Source organism: Conger conger, chromosome 1, assembly GCF_963514075.1.
Source record: "Conger conger chromosome 1, fConCon1.1, whole genome shotgun sequence".
Lineage (NCBI taxonomy): Eukaryota > Metazoa > Chordata > Actinopteri > Anguilliformes > Congridae > Conger > Conger conger.
Window position 1 is genome coordinate 11,404,846 of NC_083760.1, and position 23,781 is coordinate 11,428,626.

The window sequence follows — 23,781 nt, forward strand, 5'->3', positions numbered from 1 at the left end:
CTACATACCTCTGTAATCACGCTAAGCTGTACTATACGATTACACTTCAATCCCACTTTGGAAAATGTCTCTGTACTTTTATTTTGCCAGCACAAACTTAACTGTGCCACAAGTTATATAAAATAAACATCTGAAGTGTGAAATGTTCTGGGGTCTTTTCCAGCCCGGTTCCAAACACATAGTTTATCATTTCCCCAGAGTGGTCACTCGTCACAGAATTTGGGGCCGAGTTGCTTGATAAAGGCGATCTTTCCGTTCGCCCCCCGGCGTCTAAAAGACGAACGCGGCCGTCGACGTGCCTCGTGCCGAGGCATCCCGGGAGCGGCCGGGGGGCGGACAGCGTTCCTCACGGGCACGTTCCCCAGCGCGTGTTCTCCCCAGCGCGTGTTCTCCACACCGGAGAGCAGACTCGGAGCGTGTCTTACGGCGGTCATTCGGAGAGATCAGTCAGTCTTTCCTCTCACCGTGCCAAACTAAACCATGGGCAGACCACAGCCATGCACGGCGAGGGAAGGGGGGGGGGGGGGGGGGGAAAGATCCCCGACCCATCAGCCTCGCCGCCCGGGGACACGGATCGGAGGGGAGGCGCGGCACGCGGGCGCAGACGACACCGCCACACGCGCTCCGCGGCCGTTCGGCCGAACAGCGCATTCCCAACGTGTCTCCGCACCGCAACCGCGCGTTAAAGCACGCCGGGGCCGTCTGCCGGCGACTCGCCAGCGAGACGCAGCGCTGGAGTCCGTTAGCGCTGGAGTCCGTTAGCGCGAGAGGCCGGATCAATTGCACCGTGCCTTCCTCCGCGGGGCTTAACCTCCGCCGGCCCTGCACGGGGCCCCACGTTCCGGACCCAGGGAGGACCGCCACGACATGCGAAATGAAAGAACACATAATCGGCTGTTTTTCCTTTACCCCCCCCCCCTTTCTCAGAAAGAGGAAAAGAGAGAAAAGTCAAAGAAAAACAAAATGGAATGTGAACTATTCTGATTGACGCACTGTTACCCAGGCAACGATATTCAGCCGTTCTCCCCTACCTCGACGAAATAATAACTTTTCTGAACGAGGATATGATCGTCATAATATTTGAAATGAAAGAACACACACAGATTTTTTTCCCCCCTTCTTTTTAGGAAAGAAAGGGAGAAAAAAAAGAGGGGGAGAAATCTAAGAAAAACAAAAAGGAATGTGAACTATTTTAAAAAACATTCTAATTAAAGCACAGTTACTGAGTCTGAGATAGTTAGCCATTCTCCTCTACCTTAACTAAATAATACCTTTTCTGAACAAAGAGATAAACGTCATAGTATTTTTGAAATGAAAGAACACACAATCTGATATGTTTTTTTTTTTTTTCCTCAGTTACTTTTACTAAATAATCCCTTTTCTGGAAGGCCAAACGCCGCCTCCCTGTGCAGACTATGTGCCTTGGACAGGAACCCTGGTCCTGTGTGCTCCTCAGACTCATCCCGGCAGAGGGAGCAGTGTTAGCACAGGGTTGCTAGCCCCTGACCCAGCCGAGCCGGCCCTCAAAACTGCGGCCAAACATAACAGCCACCGTAGCATTAGCACAGGACCGTTAGCCGCAAAACACAGCTGAGCCGGCCCTCAAAACCGCAGCCAAACATAACAGCCACCGTAGCATTAGCACAGGACCGTTAGCCGCAAAACACAGCCAAGCCGGCCCTCAAAACTGCGGCCAAACATAACAGCCACCGTAGCATTAGCACAGGACTGTTAGCCGCAAAACACAGCTGAGCCGGCCCTCAAAACCGCAGCCAAACATAACAGCCACCGTAGCATTAGCACAGGACCGTTAGCCGCAAAACACAGCTGAGCCGGCCCTCAAAACCGCAGCCAAACATAACAGCCACCGTAGCATTAGCACAGGACCGTTAGCCGCAAAACACAGCCGAGCCAGCCCTCAAAACCGCAGCCAAACATAACAGCCACCGTAGCATTAGCACAGGACCGTTAGCCGCAAAACACAGCTGAGCCGGCCCTCAAAACCGCAGCCAAACATAACAGCCACCGTAGCATTAGCACAGGACCGTTAGCCGCAAAACACAGCCGAGCCAGCCCTCAAAACCGCAGCCAAACATAACAGCCACCGTAGCATTAGCACAGGACCGTTAGCCGCAAAACACAGCTGAGCCGGCCCTCAAAACCGCAGCCAAACATAACAGCCACCGTAGCATTAGCACAGGACCGTTAGCCGCAACACAGCTGAGCCGGCCCTCAAAACCGCAGCCAAACATAACAGCCACCGTAGCATTAGCACAGGACCGTTAGCCGCAAAACACCGCTGAGCCGGCCCTCAAAACCGCAGCCAAACATAACAGCCACCGTAGCATTAGCACAGGACCGTTAGCCGCAAAACACAGCTGAGCCGGCCCTCAAAACCACAGCCAAACATAACAGCCACCGTAGCATTAGCACAGGACCGTTAGCCGCAAAACACCGCTGAGCCGGCCCTCAAAACCGCAGCCAAACATAACAGCCACCGTAGCATTAGCACAGGACCGTTAGCCGCAAAACACCGCCGAGCCGGCCCTCAAAACCGCAGCCAAACATAACAGCCACCGTAGCATTAGCACAGGACCGTTAGCTGCAAAACACAACTGAGCCGGCCCTCAAAACCGCAGCCAAACATAACAGCCACCGTAGCATTAGCACAGGACCGTTAGCCGCAACACAGCTGAGCCGGCCCTCAGAACCGCAGCCAAACATAACAGCCACCGTAGCATTAGCAGAGGACCGTTAGCCGCAACACAGCTGAGCCGGCCCTCAAAACCGCAGCCAAACATAACAGCCACCGTAGCATTAGCACAGGACCGTTAGCCGCAAAACACAGCTGAGCCGGCCCTCAAAACCGCAGCCAAACATAACAGCCACCGTAGCATTAGCACAGGACCGTTAGCCGCAACACAGCTGAGCCGGCCCTCAAAACCGCAGCCAAACATAACAGCCACGGGCTAACGCCGGCCTCTCAGTCGTGACCTGCTGGGTGAAGTGTTGCGTCGACGGTAAGGGGGTCAGGACAAACTCCAACCTCGCCACCTGCCCTGCACCGCCATCACTGCGCTACCGAAAACACTGCTGTCCCGGCCAGAGACCCGCTTCCCCCTCGCGACTTTAACCCAGAGAATCCTGAGAATCCTGCGAGGGCAGGGCTGTCGCCAGGAGGGCGATTCCTGGGGCCCACCGCTTGGGTGGGTCGGCACAGCTGGGAGAAGGCCCACAAGAAAAAAAAAAAAAAGAAGAAAAAGAAAAGAAAAGAAAAGCAATAGTCATATACGGGGCCCAGAAATCATAGCTACACTATATGACCAAAGGCGGCACTGACGCTCCGGGACTCAACGAACACAACGTCTGCGTTTAACGTCTCAAGTCGAGTTGTCGTCGTCGCCGTTTGTGTGAAATAACATCGGAATTCTTAGTTACAGGCCTCTCGTCATTTCAGAGACGATTAACACATTTAAAAGAGACTCGCAGCTTAGACAACAAACACGATCCATAAGAGGGAGTATCAAGCGCTGCGATGTCATCATGAACATGAGAGAGAGTCGTGCAGCAGACACTCGACAGTAATAATTAGTTATTTAAATTAAGTGATTTACATTTCAACCAGTAACGATGCTACAATAAGTGAACCAGCTGATGTTAATTTGGCACTTACATACCCTATAAAAAGGCAAGACTTCTTTCAATTCTTTTCCAAAACCTGTATGAATAAGGGCACCATCGACATGTGCAGACACCATTGTGAGGAAAAAGGTCTCATGACGTGATTAAGATCCTTGTGTATTCTGTCCTGTGTGTGGGTGTCAAAACCCGTAGGTCCTAGAATTCTTTACGCTGAACAGAGCACACGCACGCACGCACACACACACACACACACACACACACAAAGACAAGAAACACCTCCAGGATGAACACGCGGAATCAGGACTGTTTGTTCCAGGAACCTGAAGCACATAAGGCCGGCCGTGTCACCGGGGTGACCCCGCCTCCGACAGACGACAGACTGAGTTTCCATGGTCACCGCACACACTTCATACCGCCCGATTACCAGATCCTGCAGTGAGCAGCGAGGAGCTGGCATGTAAGATAATGGCACATTGACTTACAGTTGATTAGACTAAGCAGGAGACTCTCCCCCGGAGCAATGTGGGGTTAAGGGCCTTGCTCAAGGGCCCTAAGGGCTGCACGGATCTTACAGTGGCTACACAGGGGGTTGAACCACCACCCCAGGCATGTGCCTTAAGCACTAGGCTAAAGGCTGTAGCAGGTTACGGACACATTCCAGGTGAGACAGTGGAACAGGGCGAGGCTGCGCACACTGTTATGTATTGCGGTAGTACACTGACACTCCCGTGAAGCAGCAAGGAGAGACACACACACTCTGGCACCTGTTTCTGGCCCCCGGCCTGCTCTTGGCTCGGAGACTCAAGGATTCCACATTCTTCCCTCAGCCGCGAGCTGTCCTGCTATCAATTACCGTCACCGAACGGAAAAATAACCGCCGTCATGGCGCGACCACGGCCTCCGTCCCGCGACGCGGGGGAGTGACCTTTCGGTCGCGGCGTCCCGACATCTCCGCGCTTTTCTCCGTCTCTGAACAAAACGGCCCCTGGAGCACACGGGGCTCTCAGCTGGGGGTCCCTGCCGTTGAGCCGTGGGGCCCCAGCCCTCCTCCTCCTCCTCCTCCGGGGCGCTGGCGTTTTGGGGAGCGCGCTGAGCGATGGGAACCCCCAGAAGGCCGCGGGTATGCGGGGTCATGGCCGCGGGGGTATGAGGTAAGGGGTTTATTTTAGAAAGGGTGAATGTGGAGGATTAAAGGGGCGGTGCTGAGCGGAGGTAGCAGGCGGGGCGGTGGGGGGGTGGAGGTTTGGGTACAGTGGGGGCACTGAGGGTGGGGCAGGGCGGAGGGGGGGTAGAGGTTTGGGCACAGTGGGGCACTGAGGGTGGGGCAGGGTGGGGGGGGTAGAAGTTTGGGCACAGAGGGGCACTGAGGGTGGGGGGCAGGGCGGAGGGGGGGGTGGAAGTTTGGGCACAGAGGGGCACTGAGGGTGGGACTGGCCGGTGTCCCCTGAGAGAAACCTGACGCGCGTCTCCACGGCGACGGCGGCCGCGCGGTGACACGGTCAGAATGGACTGTGCGCTGTCATCTCGTTTTCCACACGATTAGCCCGATGAGAGCAGGGTGCCGGCCATGAGCAGCGCTGGGATTACTGCAGCCACGAGCAGCCAGCCAGCTCCCAGCCCCCAACACAGACCAGCACAGACCAACACAGACCAACACAGACCAGCACAGACCAACACAGACCAACACAGACCAGCACAGACCAACACAGACCAACACAGACCAACACAGACCAGCACAGACCAGCACAGACCAGCACAGACCAACACAGACCAGCACAGACCAACACAGACCAACACAGACCAGCACAGACCAGCACAGACCAGCACAGACCAACACAGACCAACACAGACCAGCACAGACCAGCACAGACCAGCACAGACCAGCAGAACAACACAGACCAACACAGACCAACACAGACCAGCACAGACCAGCACAGACCAGCACAGACCAGCACAGACCAGCACACAGCGGGAACGAGAAGACCCTCCACTCACTCTCCTTCAATAACGCTTCAATTCTGACCACATTCACGTGCCATAACACGAAAACAAATTAACCTTTCCCCTGCAGGTCTGTCGTTTCATTGCATAATTAGGCCTGTTAGGCTGTCATTATGACTCTGAAAAGCGGCGTGATTGTAACTGATCTGAAAGTGTAACCGCGCATTCTCACTGGTTCTGGTCACAGCAACACAATGCAGACCGGAGAGCGAGCAGCGTGAACGCGGTCACCGCATGACAGGGAAGGCAGAAACAGAAACGCACTTTCTCCTCCACTGAGAGAAATGAACCTACCTTTCATGCCAATAAAGCACTTTGTACTGAATTGATTTGAGTTGACTGGGAAGCGCACTTAGTCTGGCCCAGGCATGGAAAGGAGTGGGGAATTAATGATCTCCTAAAAATAACTCCTTCGGAGTCACCTGGAGAAGCTCGATTGAACTCCAGCAAATCCGCTTAGTTTTCCATCCCCCTGCCGGGACCCCCCCCCAGAACTGCTAACCCCCCCCCCCCTCTGAGATAAAACAAGACGGCTTCAAATGCACAGTTTAGAACACTGCAGTGCTCTGACACTCACATCCTGCGGAGTGGCGAGGGAAACTGCATTCTAGACGGCAGTTTGTTTTCACTTCATTAGCGAAAAACACAGGGCGCCAATACCACAGAATAAGACAGATGTCCGTGTGAAGGAATGGGGAACTACCGGAATGCGTACTGACGTCCAGCCGCACGAGATAAATCACAATACCATCAAATTTTACCGCGGTGGTCTTAGCTTAGATATGCGGGTCAACGGCATTCGATAAAGCACCAAAACAAACAAGTAACGGGCGTAAATTATCAGGAGACGAGCAGCAAAAACAAAACGGACTGTATTTAGTTATTTTTCTTGAGAAGAAGCAAAGGCTCACCACTTCCTTTCTGAATCAACACTTCTACAGAGATGCTGTTTGTGCAAGGAGAGGGGGGGGGGGGGGGGGGCAGGACACACACAGCGCTAACCATATCAGTGTGCTTTTGCATTCACTCGCAGCGGAAGGGTTAGGAACGAGCAGCATGCTCCCATTTCCATCCATGCATCTTCACATCTTCGCTTTATCACAAAAACTATTTAAATGCCATCACCACGGCGACAAGAATGACCCGCTATTCTCCTGGCAGAAGGATCCAAGGAGACGGTGAATGCGGTCTTCAGCATTCTTATGCATGGGGTGGCCAGTAGCATAGTGGTCAAGGTACATGACTGGGACCCGCAAGGTCGGTGGTTCGATCCCCGGTGTAGCCACAATAAGATCCGCACAGCCCTTGAGCAAGGCCCTTAACCCTGCATTGCTCCAGGGGAGGATTGTCTCCTGCTTAGTCTAATCAACTGTACGTCGCTCTGGATAAGAGCGTCTGCCAAATGCCATTAATGTAATGTAATGTAATGCGTTTCAGAATGCACTCCACTTATGTGATAACGACAACCTTAATATAGTGCCTTGCAGGAAGTGGTCAGCTAAAAGGCAATGAAACAAGATACAGTTAGCCTAAAAAAAAATACCTGCTTCAATGTGTCAGCCCTTCCCTTCCCCTCCCTGACACTGTGAGGCAACGACACACTCAACCTGCATCTTGCAGAACCTGTTTTGTTGCAGCTGGGCAGGGAAACATAGATCCTTTTTTGATACGCAGTACGGATTTGGTGTTGAGGACTACAAAGGTCAGTGTTAGACAGCACAGAGGCAGTGTTGAGGACTAGGAAAGACAAAAAAGTGCTAGGCAGCACAAGATGTAGTGTTGAGGACTACGAAAGACAAAAAGTGTTAGGCAGCACAGATGTAGAGTCAGATCATCAAGGGCGAAACGGACCTTAAGAAGGAGTTGGCTTCAGCTGTAACAGTGAGGAAAGCCCAACCCTTCGCATAAATAAAACCCGATCCCATCACTAATCCAGACTGAATGCTTACCCAACGGACGTGGGACCAGTGAAGTCTGGATTCAGCAAAGTAAGACATTCCCTCAGCCCGTCTGACTGGACAATCAGAAAAGACTCTCGGTGAAGCCCTCTCTGCTAGGTGTTCAGGGGTCAAAATAACAGCTATGGTGGGCGGCTAAGGCAATGAAGGACTCAAACCTGGGGTGCCCAAACCTGCTCCTGGAGATCTAGATTCTACAGCACCGGCTTCCATTTCAACCCTAATTCGGCACACCTGGGTCTACTAATTAGAAGCTCAGTGAGATATCTAGCTGTTGAATGAGGTGTGCTTGGTTAGGGTTGGAGTGAAACCCAACAGGACAATAGGTCTCCAGGAACAGGGCTGCTCATTCCCACACAAAGCCAAATCCAAGCAAATTCATTTCTAATCTCAGTGTTTGTAAGGAATCCTCATTCTTTACCAAGCTGCATATTTTCTGATCTGGGGTAAAATCCAGCAGACATGCAGCAGAGAAACGTCCATTTCCACACTGCTTTCTTAACAGATGGAGGGAAGAGCGACCTTCAAAAGTACTTTTGGGAGAATGTTGATGTTGGACGGTGCTCATTTTACTGAATGACGCCTCTCAGCACTAATTAGAGGCTTCAGTCCCTGCGCACTTCCATTTCAGTGACAGAAAGTTATTCCTTTGTACTCACTGACATGTTAACACTTAATAGCAGGGATGTTGCACACTCAATCTCCACATTCCATTTACACTCAGCGGCAAGTACTCGCAGTGTCATCTCAAGTCACATCTGGTCAACACCTACCGAAAAAACCTGCTTCAGAGCACTACATTTCACAGACTTTACAGAACAATGGGCCTCCTGCAAGAACATTTTTGTATCCTTCTTATAAATTTCTCTTTTAAATTTTGTATAGTGTATAGTTTGAATGTTTGATCAGAGTTCTGTGTGCCAGACGAGCTGGGATGACATGCACTGCGAGGCTCTTGTTTACATGACAGTATTGTACGACAGGTCGGGACAACTCGTGAATGCCGTTCCTACCTAAGAAACGATTCTAAGTAATGCGCCAAGTTCTCTTAAATCATTTGTTTGAACAGATTTACGTGGTTTAAGAACAAATCTGTTCATATGAGTATAGGGTGGCCTGTAGCGTAGTGATGGTTGGCAAGGTCAGTGGTTCGATCCCCGGTGTAGCCACAATAAGATCCGCACAGCCGTTGAAGATCCGCACACCTTGAGCAAGGCCCTTAACCCTGCATTGCTCCAGGGGAGGATTGTCTCCTGCTTCGTGTGATCAACTGTACGTCGCTCTGGATAAGAGCACCTGCCAAATGCCATTAAAGTAATGTCATGTACGAGTGGTTCTCACATGAGGCTCATTGAAACACACAGTATGCTAACAAAGACATTTCCGAGAGCACAATCTTGCAACGACAGAGCAGGCATCTTATTTTCCATTTGTCTTCCAGGCAGGTGAGCAGCAAGCGGGCTACTTGCGCAAGCGACTTTGGCATGGCTCCATGCTAACTCCCTCGTACACGGCTAAAGCCAGGGCTGTTTGCACCCGCCTGGTGTGGAGCGCTTTATAAGCCAGCGCGGCCTCAGACCAGAGGTGGGATATCCAGAGTCCCTAATCCCGGAATTTCACCGCACTGTATATCCCGTCTTAAATTCCCCGCTGACAAATCCGGAGCGGAGATCAAGAAGCAGGGATTTCTTTTGTCATCTGCCCATGTGACACCGGGGAGTGCTCAGGACTGCACCGTCTAAACATGTTGCTCTAGAAACTGCACAGAAGCCATTTTGTCTGGCTGTGCCCAGGATGGGTGGTGTGGAAGCCAAACCATGGAACTAGATCAGGCTGGAGCTTGACGATCGCACACCGCACGGAAACCGGAACGGTTATCGAACAGGACTGGTGTGCTGAAGGTAGAAACGGCGACAACAGCAGAAACCTGAATGAGAGTTAATCAGCGATGCTCAGTGAGAGCAGCTCGGAGCACAAAGCCCTCAGATAATCCCACTAATCTGGAGAACACAACTCTGTCACTGGGTCACAGAGAGAACAGACTGCCCACAGCTCAGCACCCTCCACACCCCAGCGTGCCCTGCACGCAAAACCCTGCACACGCAAACCCCCGCACACGCAAACCCCCGCACACACTAATCCCCACACACACTAACCCTCACACACACTAACCCCAACAAATCTCCATCAGTTGAATCATCATCACCCTTCATGACCCAGAATGCCACCGCCCTCCCCCCTCCACCCTGGGCAACACTAACCCCTGGGGGGGGTTTAACCGGGTGTGATGCATTCTTGTCATTCTTTAGTAGAGCTCAATCTAAGGGCACAATGTTCACAGGCAAGGGCACAGCCCATTTATAGAGGAAGTACCAAAAAAGTATATTTCAAATAAATAAATAAAAATCCTCCGAGCAATTACTCTTTTTATTTACTTGTGCTGAGCAAAGTTTTAGACTGATTTAGACGGAATTACTTTATGCTGCCAATGGCCGTGGAAACATTATGATCAATAAAGATAAAAGTCAGACACTGAAAGATGACTGACTCAAAGAATGGCAATTATTGTGTTGTGGTTCATGTCTGGGTCATCACCCATTCTAATCTTGAAAAAAAAGAAAGAAAAAATGCATTGCAATATCTGCAGTTCATAGAACAGTGGATCATATTCCTACATTTTGCCCCTTTCATCAGCTAAAAAAAAGAAGAAAGAAGCAGAACCCTGCATTAGAGGAAACGTTTCACGGCAAAGAAAAAGAATGGTAGTTAGTCACCACATTAATCCAAGACTTTAACACAGAGAACCCTTTCACGCTTACATTCCACCTTGTTCACTACCATACCACCCCACCTCGCTCCCTCTCCCTCCCCAGGGACCGCGGGTGGCTCTCCCCAGGGACCGCGTGTGGCTCTCCCCAGGGACCGTGTGTGGCTCTCCCCAGGGACCGTGTGTGGCTCTCCCCAGGGACCGCGTGTGGCTCTCCCCAGGGACCGCGTGTGGCTCTCCCCAGGGACCGCGTGTGGCTCTCCCCAGGGACCGCGTGTGGCTCTCCCCAGGGACCGCGTGTGGCTCTCCCCAGGGACCGCGTGTGGCTCTCCCCAGGGACCGCGTGTGGCTCTCCCCAGGGACCGTGTGTGGCTCTCCCCAGGGACCGTGTGTGGCTCTCCCCAGGGACCGTGTGTGGCTCTCCCCAGGGACCGTGTGTGGCTCTCCCCAGGGACCGTGTGTAGCTCGTCCCAGGGACCGCGTGTGCCTTTCCCCAGGGACCGCGTGTGGCTCTCCCCAGGGACCGTGTGTGGCTCTCCCCAGGGACCGTGTGTGGCTCTCCCCAGGGACCGTGTGTGGCTCGTCCCAGGCCCCAGTAGCACAGGAGGGCCATTGGAGCATTGGAGCAGAGGCAGCCCGGTCACTAGGGCCAACACAGCCGCGACACCAGCATTCCTGACTGACAGCTGGGCTAGGGCCATGTGTGTCCAGACACTGCCCATTCCCGCTCACGCTCTGGAATGTCACGGCCGGAGCAGAGATCCGGGACTAAAGGCCCGGGCCGGCTCTCCTGGGATTGACCGCGCCGCTCGGGAAACAATTCCACAATATATTAATATCTTTTTTTTTTTTTTGTTGTTGTTGTTGTAACGCTTGTGCCAAATGGAGTGATTCGAACATCGAGCAATTCAATTCGAGGGTGTGAACAATTTAAAGGAACATCCATTGCACTTCAAAATCAAAACAATATGAGACAAGATATGCACAGCTAACCAAAACTGGCAAGCAGAGTGGCAACAGCAGCAAATCTGTCTCACGTGAATGCTAATGATACCCACATTTTATATGCTGTACCTGACCTGGGCATACCACAGTATGCATGACTGCATTAGAACGCAATTGTACATAAACTAACTAGGATATTAGTATTATATAACATAATGGGTATAATCAACCCATTATATGACCTAATATACAGCATATGATGGCCCCAGTGCTAGATAACAGTATGCTACACAGAAACAGAAATGACAGTGTAAGGGCAAATCTCATTTGAAACAAAAACAAGTACCAGTTGCAAGAAGAAAATTAAAAAATAATAAAAACTAGTCCATGCTAAGTTTACCATTGCTTCCAAAAAAGCAAGCAACCAGTCAGTTGCAGCAAGTGACATGAGTTCTTATGCGACTCAACTGCCATTGAAATGAACGCACACATTTTTTCCCCAAAAGGCAGTAATGCTCTATTTCATAAAAGGCACGTTAATATTTTTCGGTAGGTATGCCAGGACGTGTCTGAACACACACATCTGTCTCAGTGCAGCCCAGCAGATGATCTGACAGAGCTGAATGACTGGAGGAACGTGCCCGCCAAGAATGTTCAAAAATAAACAGGAGCCCGGCCAAACCAGGGAAACCTTATGGAGGTTTAACAGGATACGTCTGAACAAATACACACATGCAACTGCGTTGGTTAACTAAGTTTAACATGCAAGAGGCTGTTTTTTAAAAGAATCCTAGCTGGGCCAATATTTCGGTGCCTATGTTAACAATCAGTAATAGAGTAATAGCAATATGGAATTGCCTTTCGTGAGAACACTGAAAGCCTTAATACGAGAATCACCCCATTTCTTAATATAAGCTTGAAAACCTACCCTAAATAAAACAAAAATGTAGGTAATAGCATTCATATGCACAAGTACTTTTGTAGAAGTATGCAGTGGTGAAACGGACAACAATGATAATTCCTCCAGAAAAATTCAAAGTAAACAATGGACGTTTCTCAGAGTTAGGAGGGTTTCAGAAGTGCAATATTCCGCATTTGGTTCGCTGGAACCTTGCCGTGAAAAGGACACAGACATTACCTTATTTTGTGTGGTATATGGATTTCCAAATTGCAGAGAAGACGAGGTCCCGGCGCACTCGTTCTGCCACCCACGCGTTACAAAATAAGGAACTGTTGTCGCAAAAGCAATGGAATTTTAAAATGGAATTTTAACGCTTTCAAACGGTATATCCTGTTACCATAGTGATTGAAAATCACACTGTTAAAAACTGAATGAATGCAACAATAAAAAAAAACCTTACTTAAAGGGGTTAAAATGAATAGCATTTAAATATGGCAACCTGAGTTAACGTTGCCACAAAATTGTTGAAAGACGACAAAACAGTAGAAGGCCTGCGGTCGGACTGGTTAGCTGCTCCACGCCGAAGATTGACTGAACGGCACACTGATGACTGATCTGTGGCATTACGGTCACTCACATGACTGCGTCGGGTACGCCGATGACATCAGCAACCGACGCAAATTTAAAAATCCCACACCGCAATTCAGTTTAGACACCTTCAGCAAAGATGCACAAGTGCAGCGAACCGCAGCCAACCACAGGCGGAGTCCGTAAAGACAACAGTGAAAAATATTACACTTTCCAGAACAGAGAACTGAAGGTTACAACTTGCAACTACACGAACGGCCATTGAACAGGGCAGGGATGAGAAGGCGATTAAGTACATTCTGAGCACGAGAGAGGTTGACGAGCTTTAAAAATGTTCCACCACATACACTGTACTGTACATTACATTATTGGCATTTGGCAGACGCTCTCGTCCAGAGCGACGTACAGTTGATTAGACTAAGCAGGAGACAATCCTCCCCCGGAGCAATGCAGGGTTAAGGGCCTTGCTCAAGGGCCCAACGGCTGTGCGGATCTCATTGTGGCTACACCGGGATTAGAACCACCGACCTTCCATGTCCCAGTCATTTACCTTAACCACTACGGTACAGGCCGCCCTTTATTCAAAGAAAATGACAGTAATTTCTTTAAATAAATCACCTTAAATGGCAGAACAGTTTGGGGCTGAGGCCACTGACAGTTTGATTTTAAATGATTAACCAGTAATGTTACATTTTCAAATATATATTTAAGAAATAAATCTATGACCCACAAAGGCTGAAAATCTTATGGGTCATAAATGCTCCACTAAAACTCTTAATGCGCCTGCACTTTATCGAATGTTTTTATTTTATTTTAGGAAATAAAATGAATGATTAACCAATTAAAGATTACAGGAATCAAAGGGTAGAGGTACCATGACTCCTTTAACCCTTCAATGCACAACATGACCCGACATAGGTTTTTGTTTGTATATCTTTGTTTCTATAGCTTGTGCATCAAAGCGTTAAACGGGAAGCTAGCAGGTTATAAAAACTATATATACCCTTTATCAGACAGTAAATTACAGTACTTGGCCAACGAACACACTGACTTCCTTTTCCTACTAGGCCTGCCAGCCTGACAGTGCCTTTTGCACTATTTGTGTACAGCACTTGTGTAAGATCGCACATATGTTATGAGAATAATATTAACTGATGTAACAATCACTACTGGCAATTTAAAGTCGTGCTAGACACTGACCTCTACAAACACTCTACAAAAAGTTTAAAGCTGAAATGTGACTACCCTGGACAATACCTAGCTATGAAGCTGGACAGCAAATCTCATTTTTGAGACCATCTTGTTTTAGCACAATTACAATATTTCTTGTTGCAACTGAAAACATAATTTGAAGAGCACCGTAAAGCTGGTTGTGCCCACTCTGCCCGTTAGGAAGGGGCTAAAGCTAAAGCCCTGCTAAACTGATACAAACTCCCAATCCACACACGAAGACATACAGCAAATCGGCTTAGTATGCAAAAACAATAGTCCGCATTAAGCGGCAGAGAGATTAGGGTACACTGATTACTTTCACGGTTAAATGAACCCAAACGACAGGAAGGAACAATGGAAAATGTCCGGAGAGGGCAACTCACCTGGTTCCAGTTTGATTATCTTCACAGCGGCAAGCTCTCCCGTCTGTATGTTTCTGGCCTGTGGAAGGAACACAGGGCAAAAGTGAAAAACAGGAACTCGCAATCACCTCCGTTCTGAGCGAATAATTCCGACATGCACAAAAGTGGTCATTAGAAACACGGTCATCTTTTTTTTTGCCAATTCAAGGCGACAAACCCAAGAACCGTTTCATATGACAGGTCATTATTCATGTCATATAATTCAATTAAAGGAAATACATCACCACAACAGGCACCACATCTCCACTACAGCTAGTTATATAAATATAGTTTCATATTTATCAAACCCTACAGCCAAACTTAAAAGGACTATCAAACCTTCTGAGCATGAGACTCATATATGAATATACAAATATAGCCAGAAATGGCGTAATCAGGTACAGAAATTTCAATCTGTATGTAGGTCAGCACCAACCTCCAATCCAGCTGAAGACCGTGTGGCACATTTAAGCCAGGGGCCTACAGCCTGCACTCGATCGACCTTAAACCTTCCACACGGCTGCTTTTCAAATACCGTGAGAGATGAGACAAACCTAATCTCGTACACGACAGAGAGAACACACACGAAAACTCTGCTCCAAACCACAGGTGATCTGATAACCTCTACGGCCTGTTATTTTGGGGGATCTTGTTTCCATACTGAATGAACTGGGACATCGTGTACCTGCACAATCTGTTTGAATCTTTCTCGGTGGGCCGGAGTGAATGTCATTTTTGCCACTCTGAAGTTTCACAGCCTTAAAAAAATGCAGCAACTACAGGGCTGGCTGACGAAAGATGTCTTTATTTTGTCGATGTTGCATTTATTCTGAATCAATATATAGATCCGGTTTGCAGTGTGATATGCATATTTTTCCTGCATGGCAGTGTAGATAATTCACGAGATGAAAATCCTCCTCCAGGCAAGCAAACTTGTGGCAAACGTTAGCAGAAACAGAAACAGAAACATAACAGAAAGAGACAAGCGAGACCAGAAAAGGCAAACCGTGGAGGCAATTGCCAAAGACAATTTCATTTTATTGCCGGTGAATAAACAGGAGTGGCAGAATTAGTTGGCTACTTCATCGTTAATATCAGAAGAAGATTCTGGTAACAGCCCGAGACAGGCTGGCATTACACAGAGTCGGGGGCGGGCGGGCGCGCGTCGGAGGTTGCGTGGGTGTCGTAAAGTAAACGCTCCTTTTCCGCACCGCAATGAGGATGCGTCCCCGCGTTCCAAGAAGCGGATTAATCCCTTAAAGCACTCGCACTTGAAAAGCCTTCCTGTTTAAACCTGTTCACACTTTCTACCCAAAAGAAAACACCACTCGTTGTTTTTAGGAACTGCGTCTGCTTTTGGTTTGGGTACGATAAAGGAGAAGTGAGTGCAGTGACGCCACAAGGTCGGTTCGCAGCGGCCAGCGACGGCCATGCAGATCGGAGCTCCAGACGGATAAAACCGTCCTTCACAAGGGAAAACGATTACTGCAACTGCGCAGATGCATACGCGTGCGTGCGTGAGAATTAACTGATGTAACAACCACTACTGGCAATTTAAAGTCTTGCTAAACACTGACCTTTCCAAAAAAATAAATAAATTAAAAAAAAACACACTCTACTAAAACTTGTGACAATACCTGGCTAGAAAGCTGGACAGCAAATCTCATTTTTCAGACCATCTTGTTTTAGCACTATGAAATTATTTCTCGTTGCAACTGAAAACATACTTTGACAAGCACCGTGAAGCTGGTTGTGCCCATTCTGCCTGTTAGGAGGGGGCTAAAGCTAAAGCCCTGCTGAACTGATGCAAACTCCCAATCCACACACGAAGATCAAACTAAACAAAAAAAAAAAAAAAAAAATCAAACTAACTTTCAGTTCACATCCAAAACAACCGGTGTGGCGTGGAAAAACACCTGCAACGAAAGGGCTGAGTTTTAATCGTTATCTGAATCCAGGAAGACAAGAAGGCGAAGTCAGTGGTGCGTGCCTGCACGCTACAGTAGCCCAGTGCAGAGGGCACGTGACATTGCACAACACACCGCAGCTGGCCCAGATCAACTTTCAGCTCCCAGTCTGATGACTGGAAGCACAGACTGTGCATCTCCTCCACTCAACAGGGCTAACCTCCCTGACCACGCATCAGCTCAACAAGTCATTACATTAGCCCAGCAGGAAGACTCGCTGCAGACAGCTGAACAATTTGCTGCGACAACATCAACATTACGAGTTTACATTTTGAAGCATAATGTTTATTCCCCAACCGTTCCCTCTCCTCCAAATCTGAAAATGCCAAACTAAAACTGCGAGCCGGCATCGTCAGTACAACACACACGCTGTGAATTTGGGAAGGTCAGACTAGCATTCACATCTTCTGAGGTACTCGCTGTGCTGTGCAGCTGCTAGCTTAGCTGGCCCAGGCGGTCTGCAGGCACCTGCGGAGTCCTAATGGTGCGATGAGACCGGGGAACTAAATGACACGCCAAGCTTCAGAGACTGTGGTCTCAGCTCAATGTAAATACAGCAAAAAAATGTGACCTTTTACCAGCCAGTAACATTCAGCTGGGGACCCTATTCCGTGTTTAATTCAACTAGCCAGTGTCTTTCTGCCAAGACAGAGCAGCAATGGCAGCAGTAAGTTATTGACTGCTCTTATGTACAGTTTGGGACAACATGCAAGCTCAGTTCTAAATGCATGGTGACAGGCAGAGAGCAGCAGCAGCATGTGAATGCATGTGGAAATGAGAGACAACTACTCGGGTTGAAAGGAGATAAGGCGTTTTGCTTGTTTGACTTGACATTAGTTTTGCTTGCTAAATGGGTCAGGGTAATTTCCCTTTTAAATGTGGACTGTGGGCAGGGGGACAAAGTACTGTAGGACACACACCGGCAGCCCGGCGCATCTTCAGGTGCATACCTCACATCAACCCAAATATATGATCATCATTAACTTGTTGCCGCAGATGCCAAATTTTGGCCAATCCTTGCCCATTTATTTACTGACCATATGGCACTCTCGACCTTATAGTAATACCAAAAAATACTACTGTTTTGAGCTTCTATTAAAACCCTACTAAATCTCAACTTTCTTGATTTTCTCAACCAAAACCCCTTGGGATTTTGGTGGAGGCATATTCATATTGGGGTTGGGACTCATTCATCCATCCATTATCTGAACCCGCTTATCCTGAACAGGGTAGCAGGGGGGCTGGAGCCCATCCCAGCATCCCACTGGGCGAAAGGCAGGAATACACCCTGGACAGGTTGCAAGTCCATCGCAGGGCACACACACCATTCACGCACACACTCATACCCATGGGCAATTTAGACTCTCCAATCAGCCTAACCTGCATGTCTTTGGACTGTGGGAGGAAAACAGAGTACCCGGAGGAAACCCACGCAAACACGGGGAGAACACACAGAGAAGCCCCGGCCGACGGGGATTCGAACCCAGGACCTCCTTGCTGTGAGGTGGGGCTTGGGACTGAAAGGATTAAATAGATTTTGATGCCATCAGGCATGACACTTCCAAATTAATAGCTAGTCACAATAGACCTGGTGGTATACTGTCAGAGAGATCAAAGACAAGTACTTTTTACTGTTTGCTATCAGAGGCAGACATTTAACTGCAGCTGGCTAGCTATATTATTTTACACAGTGTGTGCCATCTCTCCCGTGATTGGCCGGCCCTCAGGGCTTGTGACAGTGGTTCTGTAAAAGGAAATGCAATGGAAACATGAACCGGCACTTCTGCCAGCATTCCGGCTGCCAGTTCAGAGATCCCATTCTGGTTCCTCCCGGCTCAGGTTCCGAGTGTGGAAAAGCGTGCACCACAACTGCACACAAAAAAAAAAAAAAAAAAAAAAAAACTTTTCCTTTTTTTTTTTTCTTCTCCACAACAGGGGGAAAAAAAAATCTGAACTATTTCCGACGTCAGTTCAGCTCGGAGCTCACATACGGAGAGCATGTTTAGACAAGGGCCTGATCGTATTTCAGTGTGCCACAGTGCTCAGCAGCACTGAGGGAATGCGGGGCGTTCTGCAGGCCTTCTGTGCGGGTTAGGCCCCGGGAGTTTCACTCGCACTTCTCAAAATGGCTAACAGGTCGCAGGAACGCACACCGCATGGACTAGAGGCAACACCGCTCTTAACAATGCCTCAAGTCAGTTTAGTTTCGTTACATTTATTTGTCAGGGACCATATACAAAAACATTAAGCTCTCATAAGGAGAAGCGATGCATCGGACCAGATTTAGTTACAAGCTCACTTCCATCTGCAGTCTCTGGGCAGGTGAACTCAAACACATATGGAAATCTGTACATGTTTTCAAACTGTCAGGGAGCTGCATTCTGACCCCAGATCATCTTCTCCGGTTATTGTTCCTGCTTTGTCACGTTGAGAATTGGCACCCTTACAGAGCCAAAACGCCTTGGGTCCCCATGCTTGGAACCGGCGTAACTGAACTGCTCAATCCAATTTCCGTTGCCAAGCGTGAAAGAGCCGGTCTTGTTCTCGCCCTGGACCTGCTACATCGGAGTAGGAGATGAGGGCTGCAGCTCATTCCTTCCGTACGAGCGCAGAGCACCCAGGAGCCGGGGCGGGGATCGCGGTCTCTCGCCGCTTTCAAATAACTTTCAGCACTTCCTGTACGTGACCTCATCGCTAAATAAACATAGACGCGCGCACGAGCTGCGTGAACCTGAAACCTGCGCCGTGTTATCTTATCAAGATCTCTTTCACTACAAACCCAGCGCCAATTAGGACTTGTGTATCCGAGGCAGAGATATGAGGCCAGACGTTAATGCTTACAACACCGGAGGGCCGTGACGAATGCCTGAATGAGTCCCGGAACATGACCAATTATCTGCATTTCTGACAATAATCCTTACACAGTGCATTAAGTCTACAGAAAACGATAAATAACAGACTAGTATTCTACCCCACAGCCTCGTTTTGAGCTCTTCGCATGCACAGACACTGGAAAAAATACAAACAGTGCACTTTTATAATAGGATAATAATTTGAACCAGCTTACTACCCAAGTGTCTAACACAAAGCAATACTGGTAAATCTGTGAAGACACGTGCTGGAACTGCACTTTTGGAAAGGGATAAATTGTGTATTAATGTATTTATAACAGTAACCGAGAAGCATTGGCTCTGTACTTTCGTTGAATTCTCACAGGTAAAATCAATAGTGGATCACTTCAAATGGCAACTGTCAGTCAGTTGTGTGGCAGTGCAGTGGTCGCCAATTATGTTACATGCTCCAATGCATTATTTACAGTTATGTCTGAAAAGAAAGCGACTAGTTCCTGTTGTATTCTGCTTAATTTCGCTTAAATTGGCATAATTTGTTTGTATGATCAGAAAGTTCACTCAGCGAATAACTAACTCGATGCATTAGCGTTCCGCGGTACGAGAGAACACACACGCTGCCTGCTGCAGAACTAAGCAGAACCGTGTGTCTCCATCTGCAAGCCAAGCGACTCGCACACAGAGCAGATCGCTTTAACCAGTGCATCTGCTGAATGGCACTCTGTAAAGGGACTCCGCATTCTCCGGTAGTTGGCGGAACATCACATCAGCGCAGCCCAAAGAAAACAGCAAGTCATTCAAATTCATTCTCTGTGCCGCTCCCCCCGTGCTCTGTAGCTAATGCGCCGGAAAGAAAAGAGGCAAAAGCGTTCCTGCTCTGCTCGATCACCCGATTCCACATTTACGATTCCTCATAAAACAACAATGCAAAAACAACAAAATACGTCCATATCGGTAGCGTACGGTATGGGGAATGACCTGTAGAAGCCATTGTTTTCCGCGCAGGCTGAGTAACACCTGCCAGACAATGTACCCTGCGGTCTCGGTGAAGCAGGGCAAGTGTAAAAATGGCATTAGGTTCCGTCTAATGGTGATGGGTATAGTGCCAGCTGGGACTGACAACATGCTTTAAACAACGAGTGAGGTGCTGGAGCTTAGTCCATTTGCTAAAAGGCTCACTGATTTTTACATACTGTCAATTCAATTTAGCCAGGCAGGGTCACACACATAGCTATTCAAATGATCTCGTGATGAGACCCGTTTGCAGAGATTCCCATAGTGGAGGAAACATTTGATTGCTTAATTTCCTTCACCCCTCTACAGCTGGTACATGGGAAACCCTTTCAAGAAACGCTTGGTAATTTGTCCTTTTCGTGTTTCTAAACAATAGTAAACTCTTAAGCGATTCCTCTTATAACACATTGATACTGTTCTAGTCCATACAATCACTTCAAACTACGCTGTCTAGCACCATTACAAAGGTGCTATTCGGAAGCAGTAGACACCTGAAATATGACCCTGACCTCAGCTCTCCACGGTTCATACAGATCTTTTGTTGCGCAGAATGCTTCATCTAACAACTGTAGATAAATACTTCACCCAAACAGACTGCGCAAACAGCAGCAAACTTAAAACATGCAAGGGTACCTGCAAAGAGCTGATGAAATCACAATAATTTTGTATGAAATACAATCTCCTTGTACTATAATGCAATTCCAATATTTTAACAGGAATTACTATGGTTTACACGAGTTACAGCTAGCAGACCACATTTAGAAACCACCACTATTGTTCACATTACGTCTGAGCTGAGATCAGCTGTAAACTACTACAGCTGGAATTGATCTGTATGCAGGCAAATCCTAGACTCTTGTTTGAAGCCAATTTGCTGGAACTTGCAATATGCAGGCTAATACCGCTTATTGGAGTGCCATCAGAAATGAAAAGGTTTGTGTAATTAAAGTCAACAACACAAGAAGAAAAATAAATATGAAGCTCGGTGAAAACTCGTTGTACGACCCGGAAAACGAAGTGTACAACAAGTAAACACAAAAGTGCGATAGTGTATCACGCTTTCGTACTCGTTGTTTCCTTTTAGAATTCAAATCTGTTTTCCCCGTTATCTTCACAATGCATTGTGTAGGCTAGATGCAGTTCGTTAACTCACTATCTTAACGTTAGCTAGCTGAACTGTCAGTGCAAATGCAAACAGTTGCGTACAGTAGATGCTTGGGACATTGCGCACGATGTGTGAAATTCTTATGGGAGGTGAGCAAAGCTGAACACGTGCATTGTCTGCGCATAATAAATTCGAATGAACGATTAACAATAACCAAACTCCTCAGTGAAATGAAAGGCGAAATACCTTGTACACGTCCCCATATGTACCGCTTCCAACTCGCTGAATAAGCTCAAAATCCTGCTGTGGATTTCTCCTTTGAATTTCCCCGCTGGGCCGAGGGAAAATATCCATGGTAGCCTCGTCCTGTGCTTTACATTAACCAGACAGGTAGTGAGGAAACGGCGGTCTTCAGATCCAATAACGTATGACTGGTTTTCTCGGTTTCTAAAGTAACACAGCTTCTAGTTCCAAATATGGCTTCTGGTCCATTTCCTGCTGGCGAGAAAGAAAAAATATGAGTGCGAATTACAAACAGCCAACTAGCTAGAATCTCAGCCAATGTTACCATGCTAGCACACATTACACACTGGTAGATAGCTAACATTAGTGGCATGCCATACGGGGAAAGGGCGTTATCTGAAATGTCACGGGAGTCACCGCGTATTTCGCAGCCACTGAGTTCACTAAGGAAAAAAATAACCAAATAAAGTTAAGGTTACTGCTTCGCCAGAAAATAAACCTGTGTTCGCTAATTTGGCTAGCAAGTCAACAGGCAGTCTAGATTCGCTAATGATAGCAAGCACAACCCATTGTCTTTATATTAGTTTCTTTGTTTTTATATCAGCTAGCATAACACTCTAGCACATTAACTAACTTGTCAAATTCAGTCGTGGCAATACCACTTAGGTATTAACTAGTGCTTGCCATATCAGGCTTTAACTTATCTTTATCTTACTGAAGTAATTTATTACTTGATGGTCTTGATAGTTATCAATGGATATCTTGCAACGCGAATGTTTAACGCTAGCTAATTTTATAGCGATCATTAGCATATATGGCTATAATTTTATTCTAGCTCGCTACACAGGATATTTAGTTATAACAGTTATCAAGCAGCTAGGTTTATTAGCAAGCTAATTAAACAATAAGAATGCCAACCCAATGGCTATACCTAGCGAGCTAGTCTGGAGACACTAACTCAATATGCAAACATTTTAAACGATTTTTTTACTTAGTTGTAGCCAAGTAGCAAGCTCATTTTCAAATTGTCTTATTAATCTTTATCCAGTATAGCTGAATAATGTTTTGGACATCTGTTAGCCAACCTGCTAGCAACAAGTAAAGTTGTGCAGCCTAGCACCGAATGCCAGCAGATTGATTTGTATCAGATGTAGCTAGCTATGCTAGCATAGATGCTACCAAGCAAGCACAGTAAGCTACACGTACTCGGTGTCTTGCTTGACCATTACTATAGCTAGCTATCTTAAAAAAAAACTATCCATGCTCACGGGTAAAGTCGTCCTTTCGGGTAATTTCCAAAATGTTCTAAAATCACCAGGCGTCGATTTTTTAAGTCCAATGAAGTATTTCAACCAACAATAAAAACTTACTCCGCAGCGAACGTTAGCTCGCTAGATATCTCACGTATCATTTAGCTGACGCTTCATCGGCGCTCTCAACTAAGCTCTCTACCCCGCCTCGCTTTCGACGTTGACAAGCAGGTCACTTCCTTCTGTTGACAAGTCTCCTCAACTCTCAATGGACTCTGAAAAAAATAGATGTGAGGTACTAGTGCTAGCGTGTGTTTTCAGTGCCAATGGTTGGATTTATTTAAGTTAGTAAGGGGAAATAATCAGGACCACAGACATTTGTACAGCAAGAAAGCAAGTATCTAACAAAAAAACACATACACCCTTTTGGTTTAACTTTCTATGAAGACCATAAAATAAAACTATTTGCAAGCTAATTAAACATAGTTTAGCGAAATGAACGGTTTTCTCTCGTCTCTCCAGTTGACGAACGCAGTGGGTTCAAATAGCAGTCTGCATTCCATTTAAAGGAACGTCTTGTTATTCTAATCGCAGATGTAACAAAGCATCGTAAAAAGACTTATACTGCCATCTAGAGTCATTTTCACAAACTTGCAAAAATGGAAGGCTTCTGAAAATGGTCACAAAGCAAGTTAACGTTAGCCATGTTGCAAAAGCAATGATGTGTGATCATGTGTGTATAGTATGTAGTGCATAATTATTGTAGCATACGTTACTTATAACACGTAACCTTTTGTCGAAATGTGAAACTTTACATTTCCCAAATATTTGTTTTATGCGTGTGTTATTAATAACTCATTCTGTGTATTAGTCAAACAGCACACCCTGGCGGGAGTTTGTAGATACTGCGGCTATGTTTGAGATGAGAATGAGGCTCC

The 23,781-nt window shown here is 47.4% G+C and overlaps 1 protein-coding gene across 3 annotated transcripts in view; it reads right to left on the reverse strand.

Annotated features, from left to right (window-relative positions):
- map4k5 (mitogen-activated protein kinase kinase kinase kinase 5) overlaps positions 1–23,059 on the reverse strand; it is a 58,456-nt gene extending 35,397 nt beyond the window's left edge. The window contains exons 1-4 of one of the 3 annotated variants that reach the window (XM_061263285.1): positions 22,862–23,059; positions 21,597–21,848; positions 14,398–14,455; positions 3,047–3,220 (exon numbers count right to left, since the gene is read on the reverse strand). In XM_061263285.1, the coding sequence (XP_061119269.1) occupies positions 3,047–3,220; positions 14,398–14,455; positions 21,597–21,704 (340 nt within the window). In that variant the 5' untranslated portion in view covers positions 21,705–21,848; positions 22,862–23,059. The remainder of the gene's footprint in view (positions 1–3,046; positions 3,221–14,397; positions 14,456–21,596; positions 21,849–22,861) is intronic. The other 2 variants (XM_061263291.1, XM_061263300.1) reach the window with 2 other exon arrangements.
- Between the last annotated feature and the right edge of the window lie 722 nt (positions 23,060–23,781).